The sequence below is a fragment of the Ranitomeya variabilis genome, chromosome 4, assembly GCF_051348905.1.
Source record: "Ranitomeya variabilis isolate aRanVar5 chromosome 4, aRanVar5.hap1, whole genome shotgun sequence".
NCBI lineage: Eukaryota > Metazoa > Chordata > Amphibia > Anura > Dendrobatidae > Ranitomeya > Ranitomeya variabilis.
Window position 1 is genome coordinate 107,979,215 of NC_135235.1, and position 12,049 is coordinate 107,991,263.

The window sequence follows — 12,049 nt, forward strand, 5'->3', positions numbered from 1 at the left end:
CCGAGCCTCTCCTGTCAGGACCGTCACCCCCCTCTCTTGCTCCCGGGTGCGGGCCTCATTGCCTATGTCGGAGAAAGTCAGGCGCGGGTCGACCCGCACTCGTTCACGTAGAGCCTGTTTGGTCAACTCATCCCGCAGTCCCGTCACCAGTTGGTCGCGCAGGGTCACGTCGACATGTCCCATCCCCATACCATCTTTCCGCACGATTGCAATGTTTAGCTCTTGCAGAGCATTCATGTACTGAGTGACAGTCTCGCCCTCTTTTTGTCGCCGTCCAAACAACCGGGCCCGCAGCTCTCCCACGTCGGTGGGATCCCCGTGCGTCCCCTCTAACACATGTAACACCCCGGTAAAAGTATTCCGCTCTGTGGGGGGTCTCAACATCACTGAATCTCGGGCCTCTCCGTCTAATGCCATAATGGCTACCTCAGCTTCCAGGGCCGGGGTCATAGGATGCATTCTCAACAGCCCCCTCATCCTCTCAGTCCAGCTCCACAACAACATGTTGCTCCCATTAAACTTGGGCAAATTGTTTAACATGGCCCCCAATGAGAGAGAAGCTCTAGGCCCAGCCCCATCCTCCGTATCTTCTGGCTCCTTCTTTGGATCCTGCATCCTGCCGACTACGCCAAATGTAGAGACCGCAGGTAAAGAAGGATGCAGGGACAAATAGGAGCCAGAAAGCAAATAGCGTTTTTAACTTTCTTTTTAACTTCCAACCAAAAAGATAACAAACGTTTTCCACGCAGGGAACTTATATACAAGAACACAATCTCGCAGTAAATCCCAATTATTATATGGCCGCCCTGAACTACACCCGTAGAACGCGGCAGCGCCTCACTAGTGACTCCCTACTAAGATAAAGTCAACAACGGTCACTTATCAGTGCTGGTTCAGCGATGTAGTCCTGACGGGGAGGCTCCGACAACGCCATAGTCCTGATGGCGGAGGAAGGAGGTGTCTTCTGGCGACGGGCCCAGGCGTAGAGTCGAGTCCAGAATGTCTTTTGCGGTGCTGCGTTCCCTCCTGCAGGCGGACGTTGATCCGAGGTAACAGCCTCCCAGTCCAGAGAAGAGTCTTTTTGAGGAGGATTAGGAGAATAATCAGTATCAGTCACAGCTGAGACGAAACCATGCGAGTCTGTAGCACTCTCTGGCAAGGTGTTCTCAGGGAGCGCGGTAATACTGTCCCTGAGCTGGTCAGCACTACCCCTCTGCCTGGGGGGTCGCTGACGACGAATGCGTCTCTTTTTGGGGGCTCCAGTAATTGCCCGCAGTGTCTGTTGCACGTTTTCCCCCTGCTTCCTGCAAGTCTCACTGCGGCCTGCACACTCACAGCAACTGCGCTGCAGTTTCCTCTCCTCAGAGATTTCCCGCGCTTCTCTGCCCCTGCTTTCGCGCGTTTTGCTTTTTATCCTCTCCTCTCCCTGCGTCACTCTGCCTCCTGTCACATGAGCCTGGCTTCCCATGCACCCCTCAAATCCGTCCCCCGGAACCCCGACTCCCGGCAACAATGGTTCCACCCGTCTGCACAGCTCACCAGGTCCCTGTCCCCTACACCTACAGGGCCCTGTATGAAAAAGTGATTTCCATCATAAACATAATAAGTGGTTGGGCCACCCTTAGCAGCAACAACTGCAATCAAGCATTTGAGATAACTGGCATTGAGTCTTTTACAGCACTCTGGAGGAATTTTGGCCCACTCATCCTTGCAGAATTGTTGTTTTTTCTGAGCATGAACCACCATTTTAAGGTCATGCCACAGCATCTCAATTGAGGTCAGGACTTTGACAAGGCCACTCCATAGTCTTAGTTTTGTTTTTCTTAAGCCATTCAGAGGTGGACTTGCTGGTGTGTTTTTGATCATTGTCCTGCTGCATAACCCAAGTGCGCTTCAAGTTGAGGTTACAAGCAGATGGCTGAACATTCTCCTTCAGGATTTTTTGGTAGGCAGCAGAATTCATGGTTCCATTTACCACAGCAAGTCTTCCAGGTCCTGAAACAGCAAAACAGCCCCAGACTATCATACTACCACCACCACATTTTACTGTCGCTATGATGTTCCTTTTCTGAAATGCTGTGTTACTTCTACGCCAGATGTAATGGGACATACACTTTCAAAAAAGTACAACTTTTGTCTCGTCAGTCCACAGGGTATTCTCCCAAAATCTTGTGGATCATCAAGATATTTGCTGGCAAAAACTGAGACGAACTTTTATGTTCTTATTGCTCAGCAGTGGTTTTCATCTTGGAACTCTGCCACTTAGGCCATTTTTGCCCATTCTCTTTCTTATGGTGGAGTCATGAATACTGACCTTAACTGAGGCAAGTGAAGCCTGCAGTTCTTTGAGTGTTGTCGCTGCACTCTTGGGGTAATTTTAGTCGGCCAGACACTCCGAGGAAGGTGCACCATGTTTTCACCATTTGTGAATAATGGCTCTCACTGTCATTCGCTGGAGTGCTAAAGCTTTAGAAATGGCTTTGTAACCTATTCCAGACTGATTGATTTCAGTTACTTTCTTTCTCATTTGCTCCAGAATTTTTTTGGATCGCAGCATGATTTCTAGCTTTTGAGGATCTTTTGGCCTGCTTCACTTTGTCATGCATGTCCTATTTAAGTGATTTCTTGACTGAGAACAGGTGTGGCAGTAAAAAGACCTTGGTTTGGATAGGGAATTTGAACTCAGCTTCCCAAAGATGTGATAAACTACAGTTAATTTATGTTTTAAGGGAGGAGCAATCACTTTTTCACACAGGGCCCTGTAGGTTTGGATTTTTTTTCCCTTAATAATAAAGACCTTCATTTGAAAACTGCATTTTGTTTTTCCTTGTGTTATCTTTGCCTAATATTTAAAACTGTTTGGTGATCTGAAGCATTTAAGTGTGTCAAACATGCAAAAGAATAGGAGATCGGGAAGGGAGCAAATACTTTTTTACACAACTATATAAAAATGAATGATAGCACATTATAAGAAACATGTCATATTAGATCACAATATAATGTATAGGAAGAAAAAGTGAAAGAGAGTATAAAGTGCAGAGAGTGCTGGCGGAAGAAGCCTGCTAAAAGGGAATGAGAGAAGCACCGACCTATTGAAAAAAAAAATAGAAAAGAAAGCATACAATGAAACTTGCATGTATTACATATACAATTAAATAAGTTATAACAACGCAACACTCAAACCCAACCGACAATGTGTGCAAAAATTACCAAAAAGATTAGGAAATATATATGTGTGTGTGTATGTATATATATATATATATATATATATATATATATATATATATATATATATATATATATATATATATATATATATATACTGTATGTATATAGTGGGGAAATAAGTATTTGGTCCCTTGCTGATAATGTAAGTTTGTCCACTGACAGACATGAACAGTCTATAATTTTAAGTTTAGGTTAACTTTAATATTGAGAGATAGAATATCAAAAATAAAATCCAGAAAATCACATTGTATAAATTATATACAGTACATTTATTTGCATTTTGCAGTGAGAAATACGTATTTGATTCCCTACCAAACATTAAGAGTTCTTGCTCCTACAGACCAGTTAGACACTCCTAATCAACTCCTTACCTGCATTAAAGACAGCTGTCTTACTTAGTCACCTTTATAAAAGACTCCTGTCTACAGACTCAATTAATCAGTCAGACTCTAACCTCTACAACATGGGCAAGACCAAAGAACTTTCTAAGGATATCAGGGACAAGATCATAGACCTGCACAAAGCTGGAATGGGCTACAAAACCATAAGTAAGACGCTGGATGAGAAGGATACAACTGTTGGGGCAATAGTAAGAAAATAGAAGAAATACAAAATGACTGTCAATAGACATCGATCTGGGGCACCATGCAATATCTTACCCGATTGGGTATCCGTGATCATGAGGAAGGTGAAAGATCAGCCTTAAACTACACGGGGGAACTTGTTAATGATCTCAATGCAGCTGGGAAAACAGTCAGCAAGAAAACCATTGGTAAAACATTATGCTGTAAAGGTTTAAAATCCTGCAGTGCCCACAAGGTCCCCCTGCTCAAGAAGGCACATGTGCATGCCTGTCAGAAGTTTGCCAATGAACACCTGGATGATTCTGTGAGTGATTTTTGAGAAGGTGCTGTTGTCAGATGAGACAAAAATTGAGGTGTTTGGCACTAACTTAACTCAATGTGTTTGAAGTAAGAGAAATGCTGCCTATGATCCAAAGAACACCTTCCCCACTGTCAAACATGGAGGTGGAAACATTATGTTGTTTCTCTGCTAAGAGCACAGGACTACTCCACCACTTCAATGGGAGAATGGATGGAGCCATGTACCATAAAATCCTAGGTGACAACCACCTTCCCTCCACCAGGACATTAAAAATGAGTCGTGGCTGGGTCTTCCAGCAAGACAATGACACAAAACATACAGCTAAGGCAACAAAGGAGTGGCTCAAAAAGAAGCACATTAAGGTCATGGAGTGGCCTAGCCAGTCGCCAGACCTTAATGCCATAGAAAATTTATGGAGGGAGTTGAAGCTCTGAGTTGCGAAGCGACAGCCTCAAAATCTTAATGATTTAGAGATGCTCTGCAAAGAGGAGGGGACCAAAATTTCTCCTGACATGTGCGCAAACCTCATCATCAACTACAAAAAAGGCTGACTGCTGTGCTTGCCAACAAGAGTTTTGCCACCAAGTATTAAGTCTTGTTTACCAGAAGGATCAAATACTTATTTCACACTGCAACATGCAAATAAATTTATATAATTTATACAATGTGATTTTCTGAATTTTATTTTTGATATTCTATCTCTCAACATAAAATGAACCTACCCATAAAATTAGACTGTTCATGTCTTTGTCAGTGGACAAACTTACCAAATCAGCAAGGGATCAAATACTTATTTCACCCCACTGTATATATGTGTATGTGGAAAATGGTCAGTGAATAGCAACTGTGAAATGAGTTCCAGGAGGTCTCTACTGCCTAGCATCTAAACTTAGATCTTGGATTCAGCTATTGAGACTCTGTCCAGGTCATCATAAATGAGGCTAAACGCCAAGAAAAAAGCATCAACAAAAGACAATGCTGGGGAATCCTCAGGCAAAGAAAATACCCAGGCCTGTGCATCCCCAATGAGCAAAAACAAAATAATGCCCTCTTCTTGACTCACACCCAGAGGAGATAGGACAGAGGTAAAAGTATAATTTACATCAGGCTGAAAAAAATCAAATTTGCTTCTATCCCTGTTAAAGCACTTCCGGTAACTTTACCCTTGGCTCAGCTTAGCCACTGGGATTAGAAGGACTTGCAAGATGTTGATGGCACTTGATATCTGCAAACTCCAAGAACTAAACTTGAAGTTGTGTGGCCAAAGTGTTCACGGAATCCATAATGATGCCCCAGCACACACTAATTGCCTGGCTATAATGTTTTGCACGTAACTCACTCATACAAGGCTATTGGGAATAATAAAGCCAACAACATAGAGAAACCGCACCTACACTCTACTGGCTCCTGTAAAAACTAGACAAGCCCTAGCCGCACAACAAAAACGCCATCTCAGACCGGGCTCCCTAAAAGGCAGCCAACAGATTTCTTGTACCTGCTAAGGAACCAGAGGGGAGGCTGCTTTGCACAGCTAACCAGGAGAAGAAAAGTGTGCAGATGGATAGGAGGACTCAGGGTGAGGAAACTTAGAGCACGTGCACGAAGGGTAAATAAGGTGAACTAAGGAGAATAGCAAATGAAACAAGAGCAAATTCCTCCCTAGCTGAGGAGAAAGAAAAGGTGCTAAGAAGGCAGTCAAACAAAACACACAGCAGAAATAATGGTGTTTGCCTAACAAGGGAAATCCCTTCGCTGGAGGGCTGGAACTCCTTAACACTAATCCACTTTGAAGTATAGCCAGCAAAAGAAGTGTAGTTAAAGGTACCGTCACATTTAGCGACGCTGCAGCGATCTAGACAACGATGCCGATCGCTGCAGCGTCGCTGTGTGGTCGCTGGAGAGCTGTCACACAGACAGCTCTCCAGCGACCAACGATGCCGAAGTCCCCGGGTAACCAGGGTAAACATCGGGTTACTAAGCGCAGGGCCGCGCTTAGTAACCCGATGTTTACCCTGGTTACCAGTGTAAATGTAAAAAAAACAAACACTACATACTTACATTCCGGTGTCTGTCGGGTCCCCCGGCGTTCTGCTTCCCTGCACTGTAAGCGCCGGCCGTAAAGCAGAGCGGTGACGTCACCGCTGTGCTCTGCTTTACGGCCAGCCGGCGCTGACACAGTGCAGGGAAGCAGAACGCCGGGGGACCCGACAGACACCGGAATGTAAGAATGTAGTGTTTGGTTTTTTTACATTTACACTGGTAACCAGGGTAAATATTGGGTTACTAAGCGCGGCCCTGCGCTTAGTAACCCGATGTTTACCCTGGTTACCAGTGAAGACATCGCTGAATCCGCGTCACACACACCGATTCAGCGATGTCTGCGGGAGATCCAGCGACGAAATAAGGTGCTGGCCTTCTAGCTCCGACCAACGATGTCACAGCAGGATCCTGATCGCTGCTGCGTGTCAAACACAACGATATCGCTATCCAGGACGCTGCAACGTCACGGATCGCTAGCGATATCGTTGTTAAGTTGTTCAGTGTTAAGGTACCTTAAGGGAGAATATATAAAGCTCAACCCAGAATGTGATAGGGCAACCAAATCGGGACAATGGGAAACAGCTGAAGGGGCAAAAATCCAGAAAGGAAAAATAAAGGTAATAAGAACAGGGGAGAAAATGACAATGGCTCAGCAGACAGAAGAACCAACCACAGAGCGAGAAGTCACTGGATTGAATCCCCAAACTGAACCATAACGTTTTTATCAAGAATGTCTTGGGACATTTGTCCATTTATCCTTCCTTCAAGGATATGATATTTGCCAGTGCAGTATGCTGAAAAACAGCCCCACGCCATGATGTTCCCACCTCCAACTTCACTGTTGATGTGGTGTTTTTGGAGTGATATGCAGTGCATTTTAGCCTCCAAACATGAGGTGAATTATGGCATCCAAAGAGTTCAATTTTAGTCTCATTTAATCAGAATATATACTCCCAGTATTTCACAGGCTTGTCTAAATGTTGAGAAAACTGTAAACATGCCTGAACATACTTTGTTCAGCAATTGCATGATGAGGGTGCATACAGGGCATGGAGACTCAGTTTTCTTTGAAACAATTGTTTCTGCTTTCTGTAGCTCTCCACAGGTGGTCCTTGGCTCTTGGACAACACTTCTGATAATTATTTTCAATCTTTTGTCTGAAACCTTTAGGGGAGCACCTAGTTGTGGTGAAAAGATTTTTTTATGGATAATGGCCCCAACACTGCTTACTGGAACCTTCAGAAGTTTATCAATTCTTCTATAGCCAGTGCCATCAATATGTTTTGCAACATTAAGGTTGCAAAGGTCTTGAGACCGCTCACTGGTTTTACAGAGTGATGTTTTTTGTGTGCCACCTTGGTAATGAGACAACTTTTTATAGGCCATTAGTTAAACCAGCTGATACTATTTTTCACTAAGTGACAGGATTGCTTTCTAATTACTGACAGATTTGAGCGGGTGACATGACTTTCCATGGATTTTTGCACCTATCTTTCTTCATGTGTTCAATACTTTTTCCCTGTTTCATTTCTTATTATTACACATAATTTAATTTATAGTCTTCTATGGATTGATTTCTTTGTGTAGATTGGATGGGTTGTTCCTGACATCTGGAGAGAATGTCATGTCAATAGCACCTTTACAAATATATTTACTTAGAAAATTGGTAACGTGTTCAATATTTATTTCACCCCCAGTAGATGACCATAAACATAAGATCACTTTCATCATGCAAGAGCTATTTCCAATTTAAATAAAAGATGTGCCAATTCACTTATCTCAGAGAAATAATACGATCAGCAGGCCTATGTGCCACAACTGCAGCTTTTTCCTTACCTAGCACCTTAAATTTTAGAGATCCAATTTTGTCATCTCCTTTAGCTTTGCTGCTGTAAAGTCCAAAACAGCACTTTTCACGAGCTGCTTGGGAACCTGTACAGGCAATAACACTACAGTAGTAAATAGCACAATTGATTTAATTTCAGTGTAAATTATGTTGCAGGCCAATGCAACTGGAGGAGGAGGGCACGTGGAGCTGGTGCTAAGAGCCATGAAGGAGTTTACATACGAGAGTCTTTGCTTTCCAGAAGCAATCAGGTTGCGGGGCATGGATAACAAAGAGGAAATTCCTTATTATTTCTACAGAGACGATGGAATGAAAATCTGGGAAGCAACACTTGGGTAAAAAAAAAATAATTTGTCTGACTGTCCATTTGTCTTTCCATCATTGTGGTAAAGCATGTTCATGGAGTTTAGGTACAGTGGGTACGGACACTTTAGTTTTTCTTTTTTAATAAATTTGCAAAAATTACTACATTTCTGTTTTTTTCAGTCAAGATGGGGTGCAGAGTGTACATTAATGTGAAAAAATAAACTTTTTTGAATTTACCAAATGGCTGCAATGAAACAAAGAGTGAAAAATGTAAAGGGCTCTGAATACTTTCCATACCCACTGTACATTTGCATAACTTGGACACACTGTTAACCAACAGAAGCATTATTGACTTAAAGTGCAGTACATTTCACTACCCGCAACTTATCCAAAAATGTAACCAAAATGTTGGTAGGCTTTGCTAACCACATAACTACTAAGAAAACAAATTTAAAAAGTATATTGTTTATAAGCATAGGTGGAGCGCCCCCACACCGCCGCAGGGCCGAGGGGTACCCGGAGCCGGGCCTCTGGGATCTCAGTCCTGGGGTTGTCACGGTGGCTAGACCCGGTCCGTGGCCCTGTCTGTCAGTGGGGGACGTCCGTTGCAAATAGGTGCTGTTAACGGTGGTGTAGCGGTGCAGTTGTGGGGTGCAGGTCGCGGTAAATAACGAGGACACCAGGTTGCAGTCTCTTTACCTCTTTACTGGAGATCTCTCGGTCCTCAGTCCGGAATCCGGTCCACCAGGCTGCGCAAGTCCGGCCGGTCCAATGGCACTTCCAGAGTTCTCCTCACAGGTGGAAATCAGTGCCTTCCTTCTTAGCGCTTTGTGTTGTAGTCCTTCCCTGCTGTGCTTACGGAAAGTACCCCACAACTGTTGTGTCTGTTTCTTAAGTTCCCTCACAACTCGATTAACTGATCTTCTGCTAATCTTCCGTCCCTTCCTGATGTTACAGTAAGAACGGCACCCGTTTGTCAGGTAGGCCTGGAGTTCTTCCGGGACCCTAGAGACGCCCCTCTCCCGCAATTGCCCCCCAAGACTTCATAGGTGATATGTGGTAGACAGCCCGCCTGAGACTGACTGTCCTGCCGCTGTTTGGAGTATGGCTTAAAGCTGTATATTATTCCACTCCCTCGGCGTTCCGGCCACCGGTAATGCGCCTCAGCAAGGTGCTGCCTCTTTCAACAAAACCCCTGCTGGTATTCTCCTTCTGCTTGATTTCGTTTCTCACTCAGCACAATCTATCTCGCTTCTAATCCTTTCTTAGGGCACCGCCGCTATTCTGAGCAGGCACGGTCCCGTTACGTTCTTTCAATGCCAAGCCTCTGCCAGGATCCCACCCCTGGCAGAGACCCTACTGTCTCTTCCTCCACAACACCCTCTCTCACTAGGTGTTGCTTCGTTCGATCCAGTCAGCTTTCTCTACTAACTTCCTGCCTGACCCTGTTATGACCCCAATGGCGAGGGTCTCAGAGGAACGTGGAAATCTGCAGAATACAAAAATCCAGCTCATAGGGCAGTGGTAACTGGGTTGACCATATATCTACTCCTAACGCCAACACTAGAAGTAGCCGGGGATCATTCCTACGTTGATTCTAGATGACACGCGCCAGCCGGAGAATCTAGCTACCCCTAGTAGAGGAAAACAAAGACCTTTCTTGCCTCCAGAGAAGGGGACCCCAAAGCTGGATAGAAGCCCCCCACAAATAATGACGGTGAGGTAAGAGGAAATGACAAACACAGAAATGAACCAGGTTTAGCACAGAGAGGCCCGCTTACTGATAGCAGAATAAAGAAAGGTAACTTATATGGTCAACAAAAACCCTATTAAAATCCACACTGGAAATTCAAGAACCCCCGAACCGTCTAACGGTCCGGGGGGAGAACACCAGCCCCCCTAGAGCTTCCAGCAAAGGTCAGGATATAGATTTGGAACAAGCTGGACAAAAATACAAAACCAAAACAAATAGCAAAAAGCAAAAGGCAGACTTAGCTGATATAACTGGAACCAGGATCAGTAGACAAGAGCACAGCAGACTAGCTCTGATAACTACGTTGCCAGGCATTGAACTGAAGGTCCAGGGAGCTTATATAGCAACACCCCTAAGTAACGACCCAGGTGCGGATAAAAGGAATGACAGAAAAACCAGAGTCAAAAAACTAGTAACCACTAGAGGGAGCAAAAAGCAAATTCACAACAGTACCCCCCCCCTTAGTGAGGGGTCACCGAACCCTCACCACGACCACCAGGGCGATCAGGATGAGCGGCATGAAAGGCACGAACTAAATCGGCCGCATGAACATCAGAGGCGACCACCCAGGAATTATCCTCCTGACCATAGCCCTTCCACTTGACCAGGTACTGAAGCCTCCGCCTGGAGAGGCGAGAATCCAAGATCTTCTCCACCACGTACTCCAACTCGCCCTCAACCAACACCGGAGCAGGAGGCTCAGCAGAAGGAACTACAGGCACAATGTACCGCCGCAACAAGGACTGAAAAACTGAAGGCGCATTGGAGAGCCCAAAAGGCATCACCAAGTACTCAAAATGACCTTCGGGCGTATTGAATGCGGTTTTCCATTCATCACCTTGCTTAATGCGCACAAGGTTGTACGCACCACGAAGGTCTATCTTGGTGAACCACTTGGCACCCTTAATCCGGGCAAACAAGTCAGACAACAGCGGTAAAGGATACTGAAATTTGACAGTGATCTTATTTAAAAGTCGATAATCAATACAAGGTCTCAAAGATCCGTCCTTTTTTGCCACAAAAAAGAATCCCGCACCAAGAGGGGAAGAAGACGGACGAATATGTCCTTTCTCCAGAGACTCCTTGATATATGAACGCATAGCGGTATGTTCAGGTACCGACAGATTAAACAGTCTTCCCTTAGGAAATTTACTGCCTGGGATCAAATCTATAGCACAGTCACAGTCCCTATGAGGAGGCAGTGCACTGGACTCAGACTCACTGAAGACATCCTGATAATCAGACAAATACTCCGGAACTTCCGAAGGCGTAGAAGAAGCAATAGACACAGGCAGGGAATCCCCATGAATACCACGACAGCCCCAACTTGAGACTGACATAGCCTTCCAGTCCAGGACTGGATTATGGGTCTGTAACCATGGCAGCCCTAAAACAACCAAATCATGCATTTTATGTAAAACCAGGAAACGTATCACCTCGCGGTGTTCAGGAGTCATGCACATGGTAACCTGTGTCCAATACTGCGGTTTATTTGCTGCCAATGGTGTAGCATCAATACCCCTAAGAGGAATAGGATTTTCTAATGGTTCAAGAGTAAAACCACAGCGCTTAGCAAATGAGAGATCCATGAGACTCAGGGCAGCACCTGAATCTACAAACGCCATGACAGGATAAGATGACAGTGAGCAAATCAAAGTTACAGACAGAATAAATTTAGGTTGCAAATTACCAACGGTGACAGGACTAACAACCTTAGCTATACGTTTAGAGCATGCTGAGATAACATGTGTAGAATCACCACAGTAGTAGCACAAGCCATTCCGGCGTCTATGAATTTTCCGCTCATTTCTAGTCAGGATTCTATCACATTGCATTAAATCAGGTGTCTGTTCAGACAACACCATGAGGGAATTTGCGGTTTTTCTATCACATTGCACCGAATTAGGTGTCTGTTCAGACAACACCATGAGGGAATTTGCGGTTTTGCGCTCCCGCAACCGCCGGTCAATTTGAATAGCCAGTGCCATAGT

At 44.7% G+C, this 12,049-nt stretch overlaps 1 protein-coding gene across 1 annotated transcript in view; it reads left to right on the forward strand.

Annotated features, from left to right (window-relative positions):
• The window catches only part of ALOX5 (arachidonate 5-lipoxygenase), a 153,554-nt gene that overhangs the window by 122,787 nt on the left and 18,718 nt on the right, over positions 1–12,049 (forward strand). The window contains exon 10 of the mRNA XM_077259082.1: positions 8,156–8,334. Within this exon, the coding sequence (XP_077115197.1) occupies positions 8,156–8,334 (179 nt within the window). The remainder of the gene's footprint in view (positions 1–8,155; positions 8,335–12,049) is intronic.